At 48.3% G+C, this 25,082-nt stretch overlaps 1 protein-coding gene across 1 annotated transcript in view; it reads left to right on the forward strand.

Moving 5' to 3' along the window:
• The first annotated feature begins 4,312 nt into the window (after positions 1-4,312).
• EMB (embigin) overlaps positions 4,313-25,082 on the forward strand; it is a 44,123-nt gene continuing 23,353 nt past the window's right edge. The window contains exons 1-2 of the mRNA XM_045839973.1: positions 4,313-4,579; positions 15,052-15,141. Coding sequence (XP_045695929.1) covers positions 4,468-4,579; positions 15,052-15,141 — 202 coding nt within the window. The 5' untranslated portion in view covers positions 4,313-4,467. The remainder of the gene's footprint in view (positions 4,580-15,051; positions 15,142-25,082) is intronic.

The raw sequence follows: 25,082 nt of genomic DNA on the forward strand, positions 1-25,082 counted from the left end.
TTAATGACCCTCTTGGTCAAAATAACCTTTGTTTAACATGGTTGATCTGTGGGACCTCTTGTACTTTTCGGTTATTTCTTTGTTTAACATGATTGAACTGTAAAACCTTCTGAACTTTTCGGAGTTATTTCTATGGTAACTGTTTCTGTTTTAATAATCACACTATGCATTGAATGTTGTATAACCTCCCCTATAAAAATAAAGATTGATTTTTCTCGGTGAGTCAGTCAGGCCCAAAAAGCCTGGCTGTCCCCCGGCACTCCACTGGGTGTCTCACTCCAGTCTCTTCACCTTAGCTGTTCCTCCTTCGGGGACCCTGAGACCCCGCCGAGGCAGGACCCCGGCAGGTAACCTGCACCCACATTCTCACTCTCATTCCCACACCTCTCCAAGAACCTGTCACACACTTTTTATTCAATGACAGCTTACTATATATCTCAAAAAAAGTAAAATTCTATAGCAGTATTTTATACACGTGAGTTTGTAAGACAGACGTGTTTTCCTTACACTGGTTTTCTATTAAGTAAAAACCACCAGAGGGAAAGGGGAGGTAGGAAAGGCTAAATGGGGATAAACAGAGACGGAAGGAGGCTGGGACTTGGGTGGGGAACACACAATACAATGCACAGATGATGTGTTACAGAATCATACAGCTGGAACCTATAGAATTTTATTAACCAGTGAAAGCCCAATCATTTAATTAAAATATATATATTTTTAAAAGATTTTATTTATTTATTTATTTATTTATTTATTTATTTTTAGAGAGGGAAGGGAGGGAGAAAGAGAGAGAGAGAAACATCCATGTGCAGTTGCTGGGGGCCGTGGCCTGCAACCCAGGCATGTGCCCTGACTAGGAATCGAACCTGTGACGCTTTGGTTTGCAGCCCGTGCTCAATCCACTGAGCTACACCAGCTAGGTAAAAATATTTTTTAAAAGAGAGCTCATTGAGAGTATCATTTTAAGACACTATAGGAAATGTGAAGAATCATGCACTATTTGCAGGTACCGAGAAGAGTTGTAATGTGGTGTGGAAAGACGATAGAATCACTGAAGTTGAATACCAATAAAATATTTAAATGGAAATTTACGCCAAGAATGAAGGCCGAGTCATGAGCCTGTAATTATTCATTGTCAGATTAGTCCTAGGGGCAGTCCTGTGAGTTCCGAGGAGAGAGTTTGGATTATTTTTTTTTGTGGCGATTTAACCTACCCCACAATATGGCGGCTTAGAACAGCAGAGTGGTTACCCCTCACAGCAGAGGGGGCAGTTGGGACAGGGACCCCAAGCTGCTCTCCTGCTCCAGGAACATCGCCTGGGTCGTCGTGGGGCACTCAGCTGGGGCCTGGCCTTGTCCTTGGACTTCAGGAAGGGTCCCGCAGGGAGCCGGCTCCTGCCTGCACCTTGGCCACTCTGGTTGCCCGCGACATCTCCCTGTGTCCTGGGCCTGCTGCGTACTCTGGGCTCCTCAAGGCACAGCGTCCCATCCCTTTCCCTGCGGCTGCCTCTGAGAGTGAGGAGAAGGGGAGTGGGCACTCCCGTGGCCTGGATCCAGAGACCCACACAGTGTGACTTCAGCAATATGCAGTAGGTCCCAGAGCCCACCCAGCTGGAGGAAAGGAAATCCGGGACCCTCCCTGCTCTGCAACACACCTCATGGCCAGGCCAGGGCCGGAGCATTAGGGCCGCGTTTAACTCACCACGGCGGGAAAGGTCACTTGGGACCAGAAAGGTCTGAAAGAGCCACACAGGGAGAGCGCATCTGCAAAAAGTGGAGTGAGGATACGGCTAAACACACCAATATCTAAACACTAACGGCAACAGCGGGAAAAAGACTTTCCAGAGGTGTAGCAAAATCAGAACTCTGTTTGTTTGTAGGCCCGTGTTGCTCTAACAATAACATTGACTGTGGGAATTAGCCTCCACTCGGGCAAGTCTTTTTTTTTCCTGTTCACAAAACGAGCTAACTCAACTGAAAAGATGATTTTCCTTGACATGAGGCCGGCTCATTGGAAGCAAGGTGAGTTTGAGCTTCAGGACTTTATAGGACTAACTGGGGAAGGCCAGGCGGGGTTCCCTGAAGCTCCCGAAGGCACTGGACGATGGGGCGCGTGTGGCGTGGGCTCTGCGGCCGGATGGGGGCAGCCCCCCAGGGCTGTGACTCAGCAGCCCATGACCCGGCACCTGGGGTTCAGCAAGGTGGGCCGACGTCCCGAGAGGCCCTCCTGGGAAGTGTTGAGCCCTTCCAGGTGTCTCACAAGGCTTTGCTCAGAGAGGCTGAATCATCATGACCTTGGCTGAGGACAGGCCTCTCTTAGCCTGGAAGCTTATGGACAACTGACTCCCCAGATGACCCACTCTGCGTGTGTGTGTGTGTGTGTGTGTGTGTGTGCACACGGGTGCGCTGCACGCTGGCCACGCAGCCTGTTTTGAACACAGTGGCTGGCACCTGGTGGACATTTATCGGTGGTTACTAGACTCCATCACTCATACTCTCAACACCCATTGCAATGATGGTTGCAGTCTTTCTCACAGTTTCGCCTGTATAATATGGACCCAGAAATGAGATCATTTCGTAATACACACCAAGGAACAATGAACCCTCCCTGCCCAGAGGGAGCAGAGCCCTGGCTGAGCACTGAAATTTTAAAAATGTATATGTAACGTTTTTTTAATCTCTGTGTTTTGGACATGGATATATTTTTCATTTACGACTATCTACCCTGATGTCCAAAAGACAAAGGGGGAGGAAGCAAAGCTCCTGAGAAATACTTAAAACACACACACACACACACACACACACATTTTTAATGTGCTGCTGTTACTGAACAGCGGCCGCCCTCTGGGTGAAAATTCCAGAGGCAAAGGTTTGGTGATACAGGAAAGGAGTCTTTATTCAAAAGCAGTCACTTAAGCCTATCAAATCACAGCTTTAATCACTTAAGCCTGTCAATTAAGGCCAAACTCTACCACCTGAGTTCTATCTTTTCCCTGTTACCGTGTTTCTATACAGTTAGTTTACAAACTAAAACAACATAAGACACAAAAAACTACACAATTTTGGAAGGACGGCAGGCTTCTGCCTCACAGCCTGTCCCCTCCAGAACACCCAAAGAGCGACCCTGCCACCCCCTGCCAGGCCGGCCTGACCCTGGGCTGTGCCCCGAGTTCCTTCCCACCCGAAGTGCCCTCCGTCGGGAGAGGCAGGCGGCTGCAGCAGCATCACCGAGGCATCCCGGAGGGGGAAGGGCCTGAGAGCCAGAGCCTGAGAGGGAGCCAGCTCCGGAGCCAGGCAACCAGCCCTTTTTGAATTTCCATGGGCTCCGGAGGCGCCCGCTTCTCAGCCAATCCCGTCCCAGACAGCCCTCCGTTGCCTGGCCGACACCTCCACCCGCCCCTCCCGACTTCTCCCCAGGGATCTGAGTTATCTTAATCGGATCTCTCCGTGTCATCGCAGCAGCTGGGGAAGTCATCAGCTCCTGCTAGTCAGTGTTCTATGGTGCCATGGAGATCCTTCCTCCCCTCTCTGATAAAGCCATAGCTTTTAGTTGGTTTGCTTTATTTGGTGGGGAGCGCTGAACTTTCCAAGTCACAGCCTGGCTGAGTAAGTAGCAGTATAAAGAGCGTTCGAGTCGACAGCTTTGTGCAGGTCACAGCAGCCGTTGTTGGTAGTGTTTGTTTCTGGAGCCCTGGGTGGCTCCCCAAACCCGGGCAGGCTAAGCAAACACAAGGAGAAGAAAAGCAGGCGCACTTGGGGGCTTCGGCACTGTCAGTCTGGAGAGAACCGGTTTAGCCTTCGGAGACTGGAGGGGAGGGTGTGTGCGCCGGCAGTACCCAGAGTGAAGAAAGGCCAGGCCGGGGCGCATGGCAGCCGGATAGCGCCTCTTCCCAGTGCAAACGGGCGTCTCCTCAATAACCCAGGGGCTGGGCGGGGCGGGGGGGGGCAGATCAGTGGTCCCCACCCTCTCATCTGTCCCGTCAAAGCGCGTACACGAGCCTGCGTCAAATGCACTGTGGAGAATAGTCCGCAGACATTATATATAACATAATGTGTGTGTGTGTGTGTGTGTGTGTGTGTGTGTGTGTGTGTGTGTGTGTTAGACAGGCTAAGACAGGCGTCACCTGCCCTGCATCTTCAGCACGCTGTCTCCCAGACCCGCCGGATCCTGCAGGATGCAGGCGGGAGAGGCAGCGCTGGGCAGTGGCCGCCGCGCATCCGGCGCGTCTGCGGCGCACGGGCGCGGGGTGAGCGCCGCACCATTGAAGGAGCGCCGGGCGCAGTCGCGGGGCGGCTTTGAGCTCGGGGAGAATGCCCTGGGGGAGGAGGGCAGGACGGCGGGCCCCTCCCATTCCGCCTTTTCTCTTGCGTCCAGCCACCCGTGAGTGTGCTCGGGGACTCCTGGCACCTACGGCAGTGCCCCGAAGGGCTGGCCTTGGCGAGGACCGTTCGGGACCCGCCGGCACCATGCGCGCCCTCCCAGGCCTGCGGGGGCCCCGGGTGCCGCCTCCCCAGCCGCTGCTCCTCCTGTGCCTCCTGGCCGCCGTGCGCCCGAGCTCCGCGGACAGCCGTCCCCCAGGTGAGACGAATGCAGGGCCGAGGAGGGGTGGAGGGGGCGCGGGAGGTCGGGCCCCGCCGTCGGAGGGCACGGCCGGCGGCGCGGGGGGCACGGCGGGCGGGGGGGAGACGCGCGAGGATGCTGGCGACGCCCGGGGACAGCGGCGGCCGCCGCCTCCCATTGGCCACGCTCGGGGTATCCAAGTCTGACGAAGGGACCGGGGCTGCCTCCGCTGTGGGTGGTAAATCTGGGACCCACAGCACCCGCCGGGAGTCAGGGGTTGTCGTCGGCGTCGGCGGTAGCGCGGAGTCTCGGCGCTTGTAAGAAGAGGGCGGTAGGGTGTCGGGGCGCGCGTGGGCGGGTACAGGCAGCGACTGGCCTCTGCGAAAGTGACAGTAAACTGAAAGCCAGGCTCACCGAGGCCAACTCCCTTCATCTGAATGGATAGTATGGCTTAAACAGCGCCTACTCTCTCCCAGGCAGGTGGGTTGGCCTTGGGGATGTGGAACAACAAAGCAACCAAACAAAGCCTGCAACTCACGCCCTGCACGGTGTATGCTTTTCATCCTGGTCTTTGACAGCGAAGTTGTTTTGGTGGTGGTGGTTTTGTTAAAGACACTTCAAAAGAGGGATTTATGGGCAGAACGTTATCAAAACACCAGATTTGCCATTTTGAGCTTCACCTGTTTATCATTACTTTTCATGTGGAAGGCGCTCCGCCCAACCGGTTTTCAGAGGCGCGCTCCTGTGTGATAAATGGCAGCGTCGGGCGCCAGGCCGCCGCTCAAGTTGCCAAACAGTGTCCATCCGTTCACTGACATCGGGCTGTTACTCTACACGGGGTTTTTAGCTTTTCACAGGAATTCATTTTATGGGCTTACAGATTTTTCATAATATACCACAGAGATGGAAAGATAATCAGTGTGCGGTTATTTATTTTTTAATACATATCCTCTCGGAGGCCCAGTTGTTCACAACTGGGACCAAACCTTTTGGGTTGCTACGGTTTCTAAATTTCCTCGCTTCGCTCTTTTTCATTCATGTCACTCATAAAGACTTGTCACAGCCCTTTGTCCTGCCCAGGCTGTCCCTGATTCTTCCACCCCCAATTCACCCTTCATTCACCCCAGAAGGCGGCAGATATGAGGACCCGCGCACTCTGGTTAGTCCTAGAACGTTGGGTCTTGATTTGGCCGCGTGTCGGCGTTGCCAGGGAACTTCAAAATACCCCCTGGATCCTGTCCTCAGACATTCTGGTTCAGTTGGCCTGGGATTCAGCCTGGGCATCAGGAGTTTTTCAGTCCTCTGTCATTTTAATCACGGGATCCGGAGCAGGTTGGAAACCACGGCTTTAAAATGATGTGGCCCAGAGGTAGCACTGTGGGGTAGTTATTTATTCTGTTGGCACCGGGGGGGCAGGTTTAAATGGACATGTAGAGTGGACTTCTAAAGAGAAACAAGGAGACAAGTGAAAGCAGGGTGCATTAGCAGATAAACTGCAGGTGTGCATGCCTTGCCAGTGAGTGACACCCTTTCAGTTTCTTGTAAGCTGAAATTACTGATTAATGTGCCATGTGAAAGGCATGAAGGAACATCTGATTTTCAGGACGCATTAAGAATTGTCAGGCAACCCCTTCTTGTTTTACGGATTCTCTGTCGATCTCCACGAGATTGAGTTTCCTGTTTGCTAAAGGATGTGGTAAAGTTTACTGCAATTTTTTTTAAATCTAGATGCTTTGAACTACTTAGAGATAGATGTTCTATAAACCAAACGCTTTCTGGCCAAATTTTAATATGGGACATGGTTACAGTGTTTTATGTTTGTTACCTAATACCTGCGCACAGTGCTTGGGAATGGCAGGATACAATGCAGTCCACAGCGCCCTGTACTGGCTTTCACGGTCCCTGACGCGAGAGGAGGAAATTGGAACTTTGCGAGCTTAAATAATGGCCCAAGGACACATTCTTAATTAAGCAGTCGAGCAGGAAATTTGGCATAGTTTGGTCCCACTCCAGAGCCTGTTTCCTTAGACACCGTGCTCAGGCGTTGCGCTGGAATAGCCAGCTGTGTCTCTCACCATCTCCAGCCACCGGCAGAGAGTCCAGCCTGTGTCGCCTCTCCTTTCGCGCTGAAGGGCTGGCCGGCATCGTGCGAGTCCTGGGGTGAAGTCAGGCACAGGGGCTCACTCTCAGGCTGTCTCCGCTACGTAAGAAATGTGAAAGAAATATCTTTGTAAAGGAGGAGCATGGCTGAAACAGGAATATTCAAACATCACTGTTATGACTATTTTATGAAACAGAACAGTCAAGGGAATGGGTCGTGTTGATTCACTGACAAATGTTTGCAGGGCAGTGATTTGAAGTGACCATGGTTCACTCCCATCATGCCTCGGCCAGTGTGTGGTCTGTGCGGGGCAGGGGTGGGGGGCGGAGTGCCTGCAAGGAGCCTCAGCTCTGCCGGCTGAGGTGGAGCTGTGGTTTCCCGGGCCTGGTGAGCACACTTAGCACCACATCTCGGCTCCAAATACCCTGCTTTACCCATAGCAACTAGGACTTGTTGGAGAAAGGGCCGACCTCGGGGCTGGGGTGCGGGAAAGTCTACATGAAGCCTGGACCATCTTGTGCCAGAAAGCAGTGACGCGTGCAGGGAATGATGGGTGCCGCCCAAGGGCAGCAGGAGCCGGAGGGAAGGGCCCCCGCTGGACAAAGCTGGGGCCGAGTGGACATCCAGTGTGCATTAGCAGCCACTGAGTGATGCCCACTGGATAATAATGGGTAAATACTGATACAACTTACTTGAACAAATCAAGGAAAAGTTTCATGAGGCACAGAATGTTACATGGTTTCAAAGTAACTTCACACAAAATTCTTACTAATGGAAAGGAGAAAGAGTGACTGTGCAGTGGAGAAGCCTGCCAGACAGGACTTGAATCAGACGACCCAAGTGAAAATGGTCAGGAAAGGGGGAAATAAAAACCGTGTGCCGTCCGACAGGATGCAGGGAGAACCGCAGTCACCTCTGTGGTGTTCCTGTGGGAGATGTCCGCGCCGGATCTAATCACGTGACAGCGTCACCATGCTGTCAGCTTCCCAAGTATCAAGGTCGCAGAAGTCAGCCGAGACTGAGGTTGTTCAGGGTGAAGGAGGGCAGAGGGACGTGGCAGCTAATGGCCACAGATGATTCACAGCTGGGACCTTTGGCTAAAAAGTGCCTCTCAGCAAAAAGACTCTTTTGGAAGCTCAGACCCGGTGTGGGACATGCACGAACGCTGACTTCCCTCTTTTCACGGCGGTGTTGGGAGGAGGTGGGGGTGAGTCCTGCATGGTGAATGCGCAGTGGTGTTTTAGAGGGGAGTGGGCCGTGGGGCCATCCGCTTATTCTCAAAGATGCTGCATTTGAAATGGCTCTGTTAGGGTTATTTGAAAAGAAGCAAAAAGAATTCCAACTCTTGCTGAGAATGTCTGACATTGAACCACAAGGAACAGCTGAGAAACAGTCATCAGTGAGTGTCTTTTTTTTTTAAAGATTTTATTTATTTATTTTTTAGAGAGGAAAGTGAGAGAGAGAGAGAGAGAGAGAGAGAGAGAAACATCAATGTGCGGTTGCTGGGGGCCGTGGCCTGCAACCCAGGCATGTGCCCTGACTGGGAATCGAACCTGTGACAGTTTGGTTCGCAGAGTGTGTATCTTTGGGCCCTGTTTTCCGGAGAAGTGGTTGTTCTGCAACAGTATCAAAGCGTGTGGTGAGGCGGCTCGTCCCAAACCGCAGTCCTTCGAAGTGACTTCGGTCTCCCTGGCGCCCCATGTCAGAACACCCCGTGTTTCACAGCATTTTATAACATTGCACGAATGGCGGAAATAAACAATCTAGGACACACACGTTGACATAGAAGAAAAAAGCCTCACAACGTCTTACTAAAAATAAACTCTCTATTCCTGATAATAGTCACTGTTCACAAATAAGGGACTATCTCAAATAATGTACTGTTAGTATGGAAATAATAGGTGTTGTCTTCAAAAATGGTGCTATTCTTTTAACTGAAAATCATTTTCCTGGCATTTTTCAAGTGACCGGGGTTATGCCATTCCTAATGTATCCCTGTTCCCAAGACAGAATCTTTCCTCTTTTTTTTAATCGCCTTATCATTACATTGTCCCGAGGTCCAAAAAGGAATGTAGATGTAGTATTTGATTGATCTTAAAGCCAAAGTGCTTCTTGGTGGCGTGAACAGCCGGGAGCTAGCTAGTAACTGTGACTGGTTTCCTGCTTTGCGTTTCACGACTCCATCCAGCAATGGGTGCTTCTTCCTCAAAGGTCCTCAAAATAGGCTGCTGTCAGAAGGAATGTTCGGGGAGCTGAGGAGGGAGGCAGCTCTGCAACCCAGGACAGCCTCACCCATGGCCTGGGTAGTCTGGGGGCAGGGCCTGAGCGGAGGCGGGGCCTGAGCGGAGGCGGGGCCTGAGCGGAGGCGGGGCCTGAGCGGAGGCAGGTGGGTGAGGCCTGCTCAGGAGAGAGGGGAAGGGTGGTGCTCAGGCCTAAACAAGGTTCTGCTGGAGGTGGATGAACTTGAAGACGATGAAGTTCCAGCCCTTTCTGTTCTTGTTCTAAATAAATACTTAGTTTTTGGAGGGAAAAAAAAGGCAAAGAAGGGCTGCATGAAGCATCCATGCTTTAAAATATCTGCACCTAAACAATGTAGATAGAACAGGACCCCTGGGCTGTTGAAGATTATTAAATATCACGTTGAAGAATCAGAGTTGCAAGTGTACCTGTTTTGAAATGAGAGCCCCTTAGCCTTGGCATTATTGACATTTTGGGCTGGATAACCCTCTGCTGTGAAGGGCTGTCATTATCAGATGCTTAGCAGCATCTCTGTGTCATGGGTGAGGAGTTGTGCCCCACGGAGAGAAAGGTTTGGGTCCTGACCCTTGGAGGGTGGGAAAGGGACCTGACTGGAGAGCCGGACCTTTGCAGGTGCAGTCAGGGTAGAGTGAGGGCAGACTGGGTCAGGGTGGGCCCTGGGGTGCGTGACTGGGGTCCCTATGAAAGGAAGGCAAGGGGTCTGGATACGGAGACACAGGACCAGAGAGGGAAGACGGCCATGTCAAGAGGGAGCCCTCGGTGGGAGTGATGCAGCCACCAGCCCCGGGACACCGAGGGTGCCAGCCACCAGCAGGGGGAGGGCGAGGCCAGCAGGAGGCTGCCCTGGAGCCTTCAGCGGGTGCACGGCCCTGCACCTGGACGAAAGGACTCCGGCTTCCAGAACCGCGAGAGGACGCACGTTGGCGGTTTTTAGCTGCCATCTCCATGGTCATTTGTTACAGCAGCTCTAGGAACCAGATATAACCCGCTAGAAACAAACAGCGACCTTCCCTAAGTGTGGCAACCACGATGTCTGCAGACACGGCTGAGCGCCCAGACGGGGGCGGGGGGTGGGGGGGGCGGCAGATCGCCCCCCAGTGGAGACACACTGAATAAAATCTAAGTCTTATTGTAGAGGTTGAAACCATTTAAAAACCTATTTACTGTCTTTAGAAAGAGCAGAAATCCTAGTCGAACTTTTGGATTTTTATTTTTAAAGAGTTTTATTTGGCATGCATTTCACTGTTAAAAATGCCCTAATGATCTATGCAGGGGTAGTTTGAAGCATATGAATTTGCATACTGTACTTGAAAATATATTTTATTTCAAAAATCACATTTTAAGAAAAAAGCAACTTACATTCCTGTATGATCAAGTTTTAAAAGCAGTTGGACAAGGCTGTGTAAAAGGGCACACTGCTCTTGTCCTTTGGCTTTTTAATTGTTCTTTGTTTTAACGAGTCTAAAAATGGTCTTCTTACCAGTGGTTCCCATAGTGCGTGAAAACAGACAACCCATGAATTCCTTGTCTGAACCGTTTTCTGATGCCGAAAGTCTGAGTTACAACGCCCCCATCAGGAGTTTATTTTCTTGACAAACTCTCTCCGAAGTGCACTGTCTGGGAATCCCCCTTTCTCTTCTCTCTGCCCACCCCGGTTACAGAGAGGGCACAGGAACACTGGATTCCCCGAACCCAGAAGTGGAACTCACTCTACGGGCCCTGCTTCTAAGCAATATTGGCAGTTAGGTATTTTAATGCTATAGTTCACCCACATCGTGGCTTAAATGGCCCTTCCAACTTGGTGTGGTTAGATATAGTTGCTTCCATGTGAAAATATATTTTGATTTCCAAAAGTCTGTTTTATACATATATGTGATCTACTTTTAGGTTATAGGGTTTCTGTAATTGTGTTGCACATTTATAATGCTAAATATCGAAATGCTAAAGCTAAGATGTATTTAAATAATTGTAATCGTTCATATAGCTAGCAATCAATACATTATGTGAGTGAGAGAATGATATTTATCTGAATAATAGCTTTCTCTTACATCTTTCTCCAAGTGCAGTCTGGACCCTCCCATGATTTTAAAATACAGTCAAACCTCAGTTCTTGAACGTCTCGGTTCTCGAACAACAATTTGGTTGTTGACCAAGTTGTTCATGGAAAAACATCTCAGTTGTCGAAGAAAACGTGGGGTCCCCAGGTCTACCTGACAACCCTTTCTTGCTGACACCTGTATGACCCATCACGCGTCTCTCCGGTGACTAACAGAAAAGGTTCAGTTTTGGAACAGATCTGTTCTTGAACAGTTTTCCAGAATGGATTAAGTTCGAGAACCCAAGTTCCTGTATATGAGAAAGAAATTGCGGGAAGGATTAGAGCAAATGTTTCTTCTTTTTTTTTTTTTTTAAGATTTTATTTATTTATTTTTAGAGAGGGAAGGGAGGGAGAAAGAGAGAGAGAGGGAGAAACATCAATGTGCAGTTGCTGGGGGTCATGGCCTGCAACCCAGGCATGTGCCCTGACTGGAAATCGAACCTGTGACGCTTTGGTTCGCAGCCCGTGCTCAATCCACTGAGCTACGCCAGCCAGGGAATGCAAATGTTTATTCTTAAACAGAGGTACAGTTGAACTGATTTTCTGATTGAAATAAAAGCATGTCTTAAAACCCAAAGCCATTTTTCTAGTGTGACTCGTCCTCTTTCTTTCCTTCCCATTTTTTTTCAGTGTAATGAGGCCCCCAAATTAAATGTGAAAATGTCACCTTAATATTTTCAGTAGAAATTATAGCATCATACTCATTTCTTTTGAAAATGCCAATAACATATATAGCAATTTTTAAACATAATGTGCGAAGGATCCTTGACTAGACACCATTGGGCCATCTCCCGTGAAATGTTAACTGATGAAAACAGGGGTGTTCTTCAGGTCTTTGATGTGTCGCCCTCATGCCCCATCTCCTGGCAGAGGGAGAAAAACAAATCTCTTACTCCCCGGAACAACTATTAGGTGTTACTCCTCTCTGTTGGCTTTTTTGCCACAGAAGAATGCCACACGGAAAACTTCCAGCCGCGACCAAGACGCGGGAGAGCAGGTGAACTTGGGGGAGGCGAGGGTGGTCTTGACCCCATCATCCCGTGTAATACGACTTTCCTCATGCGCCCTTTCTCATGAAATGAAACTTTCAGCAACAAGTCAGTGGCGGAACTTGGATCCGGATTCAGAATGCCTGCCTCTCCGTCTCGTATTTCTTTTTGTGACTCTGTCTAATCCTTTCGGGGAAGTTTTCAGACCACCTCTGCCAAATCCCAGGCCAGCTGGAATCCCGGCCAGTCTCCTTGAAACACCGTGTAGGGTCCTGGCCGCTGGAAGCGTTCAGGTTTACATTCTCAGGTTGTTGTGTTTTTTTTTTTTAATTAAAAAATACCTTGGCTGAACAAAGAATGTCTCACTCTCACTACCCTGACACCTTCTGCCGCAGGATCTGGTTTTGCGCACAGGGTGTCCATGTCTGTTGCTTCTTCCAGGAACTCCCCCGGGGAAACCACAGCAGCCACGCAAGTGCGTTTGCCCTCGGGCCGGCTCTGTGGGACCCGGAGCCCGATGAAGGGGGATGGGAAGTTAGGTTTCCGGTGGTGGCTGATTCATAGATGTCCAACTGTACTTTTCTTATAGGATCTGGCAATTGGAAGTGGTCACAACAGCCAAGCTATTCTGGACCTACAGATTTCCCTGCTCTTGAACTTGGTTTTTCTTGGTCCTTGTATTCCTTCAACTTCTATTCGCTTAGATGGTGCCCAAGCCAAGCCTCGTGCCCTTTCCCTCCCTGTCCTAGTTCAGGACCTCGGTGAGCCCACCCATCCAGGTCCCGCATGCAGCCTCAGAGGTCGCCTCCTGGTGTTCCCTCCCTCCATCCGCCGCCTCCGGAGCCCCTCCAAGGTGTTGGTCAGGCCGCACCTCTGGTGCTCACACACCATCCTGCATAAAACTCTCAGGCCAGGCGCGGTCAGTGCCGCACACGGTGGTGCTGCGCTACGATTCTGATGACTCTCGGTCACACCCTGGGGACCCAACCTGCAGTGGCTGCGGTTCCCGAGGCCCGTGGGGACCCCTGTCACTCAGCCTCCTCCTCCTCCTCGGCCGCATCAAGAATGGGATAAGAATAAGAACAAGGGCGTTTTATCAGCTTCTGTCACTCTCCCTGTTGCTGATGGGGTGATTACTCCTAATGAAGGACGATGGGCCCTGGAGGGGGTCAGGGTACGGGACAGCCGGTGCATTCTGCCACACACGCACGGCCGGCCCCGAGAGAACGCCCTGGCAAGGAAGCGGAGATATCAGATCTTCTGTCCTGCGGGTTTCACTGACCCGAGGCCACAGCAGAACAGCTCCCTCCCTCCCGTCCGCCTCTGCCTGGGCCTTCGAGAGACTCTGGCTCTGTACTGTGACCTCTCAGTGAACCGTGCCCAAGAAGAAAAAAAAAACATTTTTATTAGGAAAAAGTACAGCCTTTCTGGCAGTGTGTGCGCCCGTGTGTGGGAGAGACAGCGAGAGTAAACGAGTACTTTATGGGGGCGAAGGAAGGGTTTTGCATTTCTTGTAGCCCACGAGACCCTCAGGCCACATCTGCCTGCAGAGTCACCGCCAGAGGGTAGCATGACTTGGGTCTTTAACTTGTTCAAGGATGGCTTGCTGGGTGTCCAGCCCGCGGCCCACAGGCTGCGTGCAGCTGAGGATGGCTGTGAATGTGGCCCAACACAAAATCGTACATTTATTTAAAACATTCCGAGACTTTTTTGTGTGTGATTACGTGTCACAGAGTATGTCATCTGTGGCCCGAGGCAAGTCCCCTTCTCCCACTTGGCCCAGAGACGCCGGAAGGCTGGGCGCCCCTGCAAGTTTGTGGGACCCTGCGTTCCACCTTCCAGAGCAGCAGAGGGAGTGACGGAGCCTTTGGGCACAGCCGATGGGAGGGTCAGGTTTGGCTCCGTAGGTTTCCTTCATTTGGCAACATTGTGAAGGCCACGTGCGAGCGCGAGCGACAGAAGCAAGCACTGACTTTGATAACGCGTTTCACACAAAGAGGAAAATGAAATAACCGGAAATAACTTTGGGGGGGGGAGTATAAGAAAACGAAGCCAGAACAGGCCAGGACTCATTGACACTGAATGAAGTTTAAGGAAGGCAGCCCGATTGACAAGAACAAGACTTTGTTTTCCTTCTCTGACATGTTTGCTGGAGTTGCGGTAGTTTTTGCAGGAGGTAATTACGGTCTGGGGCCCTCAAGTCAAAGAAGAAGTAGCCTGTGTAGGGAAAGGAGTTCTGAGGTGAGCGAGAGGTGGAAGAGCGAAACCTGTTTCCTTGGTACACGCTTTCAGCAGATGATGTAAGGGACAGAGGGGAACACTGTCCCATGGCCACAGCTGCACCAGGAGGAGCGGCGTGGGCTCTCACAGTGTCCCTCCGCCTTCTCCAGCCTGGGGCTGCCCGGGGCCGCTCTATCCCCTCTGACGCCCTTGACCTCGGCCAGCCTGTCCTTCCCGGTCTCTCACCTGCTCTGCCTCGTCACGCTTTTCTCTTTTTGCCACTCTTACCTAAGCCCTCAGTGTCTTCATTTACGTTTTGTAGAGAGACCACAAATTGTAGGATAAGAAAAGGAAGGGTTTTTTTTTAAGCCATTTGATGTAAATCAATAGGGAATTTTCAGCAAAAAAAAAAAAGAACATAGAAATGATTGGAAATTTGGTCACACTTAATGCCCGGTATCTGTGGAGCATAGGAGACCCAGTGAATCAGATCTTCCTGAACAAATTATTTTTATTTTTTTAAGATTTTATTTATTTTTAGAAAGGGAAGGGAGGGAGAAAGAGAGAGAGAGAGAGAGAGAGAGAAACATCAATGTGCATTTGCTGGGGGCCATGGCCTGCAACCCAGGCATGTGCCCTGACTGGGAATCGAACCTGCGACACTTTGGTTTGCAGCCCGAGCTCAATCCACTGAGCTACGCCAGCCAGGGCTACAAATTATTTTTCATTAATAGTATATAATCTTTTAGCTGTTGTAAACCAGCTTTTAGATAATCACTTAATCCTGAAGGGAATGTATCATCACATGTCCTTTTTCTTACAGCTTCATCTATTACAAGTCTACCTGTCCGAGAAGAATGGCTGACAAGATGCAGCAATTTTTCCTTGGAGAGCCATAACATATCACTGACTGGTAACTGTGTCATATTTCAAATACTACAGTGCTGAAATAAGTTTTTATTTTTCATTAAGGCACCGCCTATTGCTGTCTAAAGTACTAACCCTGGCTTGTGGTCCAGTGGGACAAGCACGCCAGTCCCGGATACAATGACGGCGTCTGTCTAGCACATACAGTGCCATGTGCTGTTGGCTCTGTCGTAGAGAATGGGGGCCCAATGCTATGCAGTGTGCTCTGCAGGGAGGAGGCAGCCGGTCCAGATGGGGAGGCTAAGACAGGCTCTTGAGGAAGGGGACGCTTTCCTCACTCCATGGGAGGAGAAGAGGGTTCAGGCTGATTTGCAGATGCTCCTATTTTTTCACCCGTTCTCGCTGGTGTATCCATCAGATCCCTCTGCAGTGAAAGGAGAGTTCTGGTAGCTAGTGAAAGAGACCTTCAGGCAGATCAGGGAAAGAGGCTGATTGATGGTGAGTCAATGACGATGGTCCGAACTCTGCGGGAACGCTCAGTCCACTTCCTCTTTGCAGGGTTTTGGAGGCTAGTGTTTCAAAAGGAATTGCAGAGTTCTTTCACTGAGTGGGAGGGGTCCTCTGTTTCGGTAACGATGGTAACGGCTGAATTAGCATTTGAAAGATCTTAAACCTGTTTGTTGAGTCAACAACAACTTTTATCCAATTACGTGTGCAGTCGTTGTCCTCCTGTCTGAAGAACAGTTTCCGTAGTTCTGTTGAACGGGAATAAAAGGTGGGCTCTTCCCCCCTAACCCCCCACCAGTTGACTCCAATGGGGTGTCTGCTCTGAGCTTTTTTTGTGGAACATTTTTATGGCATTGTACACCTTCTGTTTGTCCCCAAATATCCCTATTCTAATATTTACAATCTATTCTTATTTGTAGAAAGGAATTGCCACACTCCTGCGTGACTTGCTTTTTTACTTCTCGCATGTTGAGATGTTTGAGAGAGATTCGTGTGAAAAAGTTTGTGAGTCTTTCCAGCCGCCCGTGGTTTGATCCGCTGGAGAATGTTGGCAGCATCCCACCCTCCTCTGCCCAGTCTGGCCGGCGCCCCCGGGGAGCCTGGTGCCCGGGGCGACAGCAAGAATGGACTTTTTAGTTGACGCAAAGCTGGTTATTTGCCTACCTAACCTGTTTGCAGGGTGTGACCCCTGGCCACTCTTTCATTCTGCAGCTGCTGTTAAGACCAGCATTCCCACTGTTGTGAAGATGTCACGTGCTCACGATTTACTGCTTTCTTACCTTCACCTTGACCCGATACTTTTTTTTTAAGATTTTATTTATTTTTAGAGAGGGAAAGGAGGGAGAAAGAGAGAGAAACATCAATGTACGGTTGCTGGGGGCCGGTGGCCTGCAACCTAGGCATGTGCCCTGACTGGGAATCGAACCCACGATGCTTTGGTTCGCAGCCCATGCTCAATCCACTGAGCCACGCCAGCCAGGGCTTGACCCGATACCCTTTAGTCAGACCATTTTCTCTCCCTCCCGGGCCGCCGACCTTCGGCTTGCCCCTAGTTAGGAGCAGTCCCTACTGCACGACACAGCTCAGCCTTGCTGTCCACTTCCACGCACTGGTCTGCCCACTCTCCTCTCCAAGGCCCCCGAGAGCGGGCGTCCCCCTCCTTGTAAAAGAAAGGCCTGTTTCTGTTTGATGTTGAGATGCTTGCAGATCCAGAGTTGAGACCATTTTCCCCAGGGCAGTAGGCTTTTTGAGTCAAATTTTCCCTTCAGCTCAGATTTGCTTTTATTTGACGGAAGAAGAAGTGTGCCGTTACTCACTCGGAAATGCTGGCTCTCTGAGCTCCGACTCAGGTGACTGCGGTTACAGCGTTGCTCCGGTGGCCTCCTCACCGGACAGCGTGGTTCTGGGATCCGCCTTCCCTGACATACAGAGTGTAAATCTGAAGATGAGTTTGTGTTTACTGGGGGCCAGAAGCTTTATTCTTTCGCCTCGCACTAGGATTTTTAACCCACTCTACAAATGGAACGTTTTCCTGTTGTTATAGCACTGTTTATTGGGTTTGCCCCACTATTGATTATATCATTACTCAAGTTTGTCCGCAAATGGGTGCTGCCAGCAGTTATTTTTAATGCCATTTTCCGTTCCCTCTGGCCATTTTAGAAATGCATCTCTGTAGGATAAACATTTAGGATAAAATGTTTCTTGTAGAGAAGCTCAGATGGAATACATGAGCTGCAAATTTTGGACTAACATGACAGCCACGGCCAGTTCTTCTCGTATGAACTCACCCAGAGGTGCTACAGTCCCGTGCCTGGGAGAATGGAGCACCTGACCTTTGATTCACGAAAGACTGGCTGGTTGTTATTTTACGTTTTGAAGCTGCTGCTAATCAGTTACTTAACAGGAATACGGTGTTGACCACGCGGTCATGTGCAGCCATGCATTGCTTCAAATCCTGGATATGTTCTGAGAAGTGTGTCATTTGGCAATGTCATTATTGTGCAAAAGGGCGCACTGACGCACACCCAGACTGGATGGCCGCCTCCACACCCAGGCTATCTGGTCCACCACCATTGTACCTGCAGTCCGTCGGTCATTCATGGCCCAAGAAGTCATTACACAGCGCGTGACTGCATCTGTTTCTACATGAAAATTAATTGAATCCCTGTAACAACCCTATGCAGTGGGTATTATTATTATTCGTAATTTGCAGATCAGGGGAAAGAGGCACTTTAAGAGAGACAGGAACTGACCAAGGTCACAGGTGGTGAGTTGGAGCTCAGCCTTGAACCCAGGTGGTCCGCACCAGGGGCCAGGCCGTTGCCTGTGCTGCCACGCAGCAGCGCTGCCCCTGCTCGGTCACAGTATCTTCCAGTAGCATCACTGAAATAATTACACCTGCGTTAGATACAAAGTTTTAAAAAACAACGAAAAGAAAGCTGTTTTAAATGTCTAATTTATAAGTGGGTTTGTGTTGGAGACTACATTCATGGAGATAATGAATATATTGTGAAGGAATAATTGACAGAAGAGTAAATTTTTTTCCCTTCTGATACCATTGTGTTTTGAAAACTACCCTTTGATAAGGGACTCTTTTTACATCACTGCACTGAGTTTTCCATGGTCAGTATTTGGAATGCAGTTTGCTTACACCAGCTAGCGTGTTTCTTTATTGTTCCCTCTATTAATTTTTCCCTTCCCTCTGCATATTGAAGTGTTTGGCGTCTCAATCAGTGTGTTACAGTTTAACCAGAGGTTAAAATGAGAACACTGGCGGACAGGTTTCGCCACTCTGATAGCGTGGGTGCCGGCCCTCCCGTGGCACAGTGCATTCACCCCGTGGAGATGTGAGCGGCTGGCCCAGCGTGGTGCTCGGTGCGGGATGGATGGAGCTAGACGGAGCAGCCGTGGGCGAGGGACACGTATGTGGATGAAGGTACAGAGTGAAATTTGAAAAGGTTAGTTAAGGTCAGGAAAGGTGGCTGTCCCCTCAAGGTGGGAAGCCACGTGATTCAACGACCCCCTGGAGGTTAGTGGTGAGTGAAGAAGCTCACTACCAAGTCAGCTGCCGGCGCCGCCGAGGGACAGGCCCGGGCCTCCCAGCAGGAGTGGACTGGGGAACCTGACGGGGTCTCATCCCACCTTTCCCCTTCCCTCCTGCTGCCCTTCGCATCCCCCCAGTCTTTCAGCATTAGGTCAAAAGCTACATCCTTGGTAAAGCACATATCCAGAAATACTGCTTCTGTGTCTCTGATACCTGTTTAGCATATTTTATTAATTTTAATGGCATAAGTAAAAACAAGCTCATTTAAAAATATTGACACATGATCTTATTTCCATCAATATAGTAACTCAGAGAACCTGAAAAGCTCCCGTCACAGGTAGGGAATATAAAATATAAAATATACAATGCAGGAAGCATTCTTTTAAACACTGAGCTAAGTACATAAAGAAGTCAAGACAATTTGCACCAACCGAAACTGGTAACTGAGACCTCAAACCTCTGAACTTATTCCCTTGAGTTTGTGGCCAGGGCACTTGAGTTTTTAGGAGCCACAGATGTAAGAACAAAGCCTCAAGTCTAGGCAAGGCAGCGAGCTGGAACTGGAAACCTCCTGAAACCTGATCCTTCCTGAGATAGAAACGCCGTGTGGAAGGTTTGACGTAAGGGGAAAAAATTAGCTGACCGCCACAAGGGGATGGGCAGGTGGAGGCTGGGTGTGCGTCCTCTGCGGCGGCAAGAACCCCAAACTCCCCTGATTAGTCACGGACGATGTCCCGCTCTGAGTGAGGGGCGGATCACACCTTTCCCTTACCTGCCTGCTGCAGGCGCTCCCAGCCGGTGGCGCAGAACCCAGCCTGAGGGAAAGCTCTGGAAAGCAGATGAAGAACATCTGTGGAGGGATGCATGGTCCCCCCAGGCTGTGCCATCCCCACCGAGGACCAGCTTCCGAGACAAACGGAAGGAACACTGCAGCAGCCGCAGCCCTGAGAGTGAGCTAAGGAGCAGTAGGAGTTGACCGTTCAGAACTTCAGATGTAGAACCACTAGGTAGGGACATAAAAGAAGAAACAGAAAAACATGAGAAAATAATATTCTGCTATCAAAAAAAAAAAAAAAGACAAAGTGCGTTTGAAAAAATGGCCAAACAGAACCAAATTTGTCAGAAGGAGGCGGCGCCCCTGTGAACACTGCCGCTTGCATCTCAGCCCTCGTTTCCTCTGTTCGGGGTGCGCGTGCGCCTGTGCCGGCGTCCCAGACACTGTAGATGTACTAGGCCGTGCTGTTTGGGTGCCTTTGTATTGCTGGTGGAAACCCAGATGTTTTGTTCTGAAAGTGCTTCTTGTGATCCCCCAACACTGGTTCTCGGAGATGTAGCCATGTCACGTGGAGCTAGCTTGTTTTTTTAACACGTGTGCACAGTAGAAATCTATGAGCTTACTTGGATATTTCTATCTTCATGGACCCTTGTATATTTGAATTTTTCTCTATTGTAAACCATGCAGCAATGAATACTTTTATCTCTCTCTCTTTCTCGCTCTGCTCCCCCTGCCCCCCCCACCCCCACATGACTGTGTGCATTCCCTTGGTTAAATTCCAAGTAGAATTGCTGAGTCAGAAACCGTTGCATTTTGATTTTAATAGGTACTTGCAAATTGCTCTCCAAAATACTGTAACAGTTTACTCCCTCCCCCCACGTGATATTAGAGTATATATATTTTCTACATCTTGACCAGCCCTTGATGTTACGAAACCTTTCTTGTTTTTGCAATCATGAGGATGAAAATCTATATAATTGTTGTTTGAATTTACATTTTGGGATTGGACAAACTTATATGTTTGTGTTTTGTTTATATTCTTTATCCATTTTCCTACTGGGTTTATATATATTTAAATTGATGTGAATTGGACAGCTAAAATTTTTTAATATGAATCTACTTTCTATAGAAGTTGCAAATATTGTCTTCCATTTATCCTTAAACTTTTCTTTTTTTAATTTTTATTTTATTTTATTATTTTAATTTTGTTTTAATTGTTGTTCAAGTACAATTTTCTGTCTTTCACTCCCATCCCAGCCCACCACCCCAGCCCTACCCACCTCCCTCCCATTTCCATCTCTGCTAGTTTTTGTCCATGTGTCCTTTATACTTGTTCCTGTAAACCCTTCCCCTTCTCCCCTGAAATACTTGTAAACCCTTCCCCTTTTCTCCTGAAATTCCCTTGAAATCCCCTCCCCTCTCCTCTCTGGACACTGTCAGTCTGTCCTCTATTTCAGTGTCTTTGGTTATATTTTGCTTGTTTCTTTGTTTAGTTATTTAGGTTCCTGTTAAAGGTGAGATCATATGGTATTTGTCCCTCTCCACCTGGCTTATTTCACTCAGCATAATGCTCTCCAGCTCCATCCACGCTGTTGCAAAGGGTAGGAGCTCCTTCTTTCTCTCTGCTGCATAGAATTTCATTGTGTGAATGTACCACAGTTTTTTGATCCATTCATTGACTGATGGGCACCTAGGTTGCTTCCAACACTTGGCTATTGTAAATTGTGCTGCTATGAACATAGGGGTGCATAGGTTCTTTTGCATTGGTGTTTCAGGGATCTTAGGATATAATCCTAACAGTGGAATTGCTGGGTCAAAAGGCAGATCCATTTTTAGTTTTTTGAGAAAATTCCATGCTGTTTTCCATAGTGGTTGTACCAGTCTGCAGTCCCACCAGCAGTGCACGAGGGTCCCCTTCTCTCCACAACCTCTCCAACACTTGTTGTTTGTTGCTTTGTTTATGATGACCATTCTGACCGGTGTGAAGTGGTATCTCATTGTGGTTTTAATTTGCATCTCTCTGATAGCTAGCAATATTGAGCATCTTTTCATGTGTCTCTGGATCCTATGTGTGTCCTCCTCAGAGAAGTGTTTGTTCAAGTCCTTTGTCCTTAAACTTTTCAATGTGGCCTTTATTGTAGGAAGAAGTTTACTACAGTTAGTTTCGTTTATAGTTTTTTCCTATTATTTTCAAAGATGTATTTTCAGAGGTGTTTTTCACCCTTCAGTTGTTAGCCCATTTGAAATACAGTTTTATGTATTGTGTGTGACAGGCACTAACTTTATTATCACTATTTTTATACACACAGCTAGTGTCTCAACACTCTTTATTGAATAGTTCTTTTTCCTACAGCTTTGAAATACCACCCTAGTGATTTTTCCAACTTCCCATATGCTATTGTTTCTCCACTGTGGCAATGTTTTCCGGCTTGGATAGTGCTAGGTGAAATCAGAAGAAAATTCACCTGGTAACCGAAGGCCCATCTCCTGTGTGCCACACCCACACGAAATGTTCACCAGGCCACACCCACACCTAACAGGTACATCACACACTGATGATTTCTCTTCTCTTCCAGTACACTTTTCAAAAAAGATCTGGTGGTATCTTCTAAGCTGAATTCACAACCCACAAACAGCCTCTGACTTGCAACCTGAAAAACTTCACCTATTTTATTCCATTAATTTCTGGGTGTTTTCCAGCCTTCTTAACATAAATGTTAATTTTTGCATCATTTGATATATCTTTAAATCTTTGTTCTTGTTTTAAAAAATAGGTTTTCCTATTTCCTGGAGTTTTACCCTTTCATATGGATTTTTATTTTTGAACAAGTTCTACACAAAAATACTTTGGTGGGGGGAATTGAACTGATTTTTCACTGAATCTGTAGATTAATTTGGGAATAATTACTGTTCTCATGATATTGTATTATATTGCCATGAGTGATTTAGATCTCATTTGAGGTCTATTAGTTAATTTTTTCCTTTTTAAATTTTATTTTATCTTTAAAAATTTTTTCCTTTTTATTTTTTTTAAAGATTTTATTTATTTATTTTTAGAGAGGGAAGGAAGGGAGATAGAGAGAGAGAAAAACATCAATGTGCAGTTGCTGGGGGTCATGGCCTGCAACCCAGGCATGTACCCTGACTGGGAATCGAACCTGAGACACTTTGGTTTGCAGCCCACGCTCAATCCACTGAGCTACATCAGCCAGGGCAAAAATTTTTTCCTTTTTAAAAATATTTTAAAAATTACATATACTTACAGTGTGCATGCTTAACATGACAATTTTATTATAAATATAGTGAAATGATACTGTAGTCAATCTAATTAACATATGTTCTCACATAGTTATTTTTTTGTGCATGAAAGATACCTGAACTCTACTCTCAGCACATCTCCAGTGTTCAGCACAATAACATTCAGTGCAGTCTTTATGCCTGTACATTAGTGCTCTGGTCTTATTCATCTTATGTACCTGCAACTTAGCATCTTTGGACCGACATCGCCTTATTTCCCCTGCCCACCCTTCTACTCTCTGCTTCTAGGAGTTCAACTTTTTGTTTTAGATTCCACATGTGGACGAGACCATACAGAATTTGTCTTTCTCTGTCTGGCTGTCCCACTCAGCATGATGCCCTCCAGATTCATCCGTGCTGTTGTGAAAGGCAGGATTTCCTTGTTCGTCATGGCTGAGGAACACCCACTGGGTGCGCACACGGCTTCTCTGTCTGCTCTTCTGGCGATGGGCACTTGGTTGTGTGGAAAGCCTGGCTGTTGTGACTATGAAGCAGCAGACACAGCCGGCAGTCTGTCTTCGAGATCCCGATTTTGTTCCCTTCAGCTCTGTACCCAGAAACGGGCCTGCTGGGTGACATGGAGGTTCTATTTTTAATTCCCGAGGAATCTCTGTACTGTTTTCCTCTGGCTGAACCGACTCACGTTCCCACCAACAGTGTACAGAGTTCCCTTTCCTCCAGTCCGCATCAGCACTTGTTATCGTGTGTGTGTGTGTGTGTGTGTGTTTATAATAGCCATACCAAGAGTTGTGAAGTGATTTTTTCCAATGTGGTTTTGATTTGCATTTCTCTGATGATCAGTGATGTTGAGTACCTTTTCAAATATTTTTTGGTCATTTGAGTGATATCTATTCAGGTTCTTTGCCCATTTCTAAATTGAGTTATTTTTTTTATTGATAGTGAGTCTTATATGTTGTAGTACATTTAACCCTTTTTAATAAGAGTTCCTGATTTAAAGCTTGTTTGGAAATACTGTCCTATGCTTTTAATTGGCCATTTCCGTTTTTTTCTCTTGCATGATAGGTCAAAGTAGATTAAAAAAAAAATCCTCACCCGAGGACATTTTTTTTATTGCTTTTAAAGGTAGAGGAAGGGAGAGAGGACGAGAGAGAGAGAAGCATTGATGTATGAGAAACATTGATTGGTTGTCACCTTTATGTGCCCAGACTGGGGATTGAACCTGCAACCTAGGATTGTCTGCTGACCAGGAATTGAACTCATAACCTTTTGGTTATGGGACCATGCTCCAATAGCCAGGGCATCAACGTAGACTTATTTCTAGTGAAATGATTCCTGAATGGATCCATTAAGGTCTAACTTGTCAATTTTTTTTTCTGACAGTTACAAATTGCTTGAAGGTCCATATACTTTAAAATTTTTAATAATAAAAACGAGTATTTAGATGGATATAAATTCCTGTGTGATTTTAAGAATGGTCTTTTAAAATTAAATTTGGCATTTCTTTTTTTTTTCTTTTCTTTATTTATTTTTAGAGAGGGAAGAGAGAGAGAAAGAGAGAGAGAGAGAGAGAAACATCAATGTGTGGTTGCTGGGGGCTGTGCTGTGGCCTGCAATCCAGGCATGTGCCCTGACTGGGAATCGAACCTGCGATGCTTTGGTTCGCAGCCCACGCTCAATCCACTAAGCTACGCCAGCCTGGGCAAGAATGGTCTTTTTAAAACACAGCTCGGAAACTGAGGTCCACATAGGTCCAGTCTTGGCAAGGCAGATGTCAGGGACGCCTTTGTAACCCGCTGCACAGGCAGAAATATGCCGTTGCAGTCCTGGGACTGTGGGCAGGTCAAAACATTGTGCACTGCATTCAATGGACATGTTGGTGTGTTGGCTAACCACAAACTGTCTGACAGTTAGGGATGAAAATCTCTGTGCCTATTTTCATGCTTGTGGTTTCCTGCAGGAAAGCAAGCTGTAGGGCACCCAAGAGCACAGGGAGCAATGAGACCACAACCCGGCCCAGAGTGCAGCCGCCGCAAGGAGTGGCTGCTCAGCAGCACTCACAGAAGTGGGTCGTGGCGGGCATGAACGGTTGGGACACAGCGATCACACCCCTCCTCTGCCGTCGTCGCACTGCTCCGTGTGACAAGTCGTGTTGTCTTCTCTCTGTGAATACTTTGTTTCCCTCTCAACCTCAGTCCCGAAGTTGGAAGGTAGTGAAGTCAGTCCCATGGTCCTGAGAACGTCCTGTCCCTGAGAGTTGGCAGCCTGCTGCTGGTTGTCAGAGCCCGGACTCAGCCTCCCCGAGGTCCGAGATTCACCTCTGTCATTATCAGTGTGTGATCTGGGGCACGAGAGTCGCCCCTTTTTGTCTCCGCTCCCTCACTGGGAAGCCGGACTGGCAGAAATG

Source organism: Phyllostomus hastatus, unplaced genomic scaffold, assembly GCF_019186645.2.
Source record: "Phyllostomus hastatus isolate PE091 unplaced genomic scaffold, TTU_PhHast_1.1 phas_contig_329, whole genome shotgun sequence".
NCBI classification, from domain to species: Eukaryota; Metazoa; Chordata; class Mammalia; order Chiroptera; family Phyllostomidae; genus Phyllostomus; species Phyllostomus hastatus.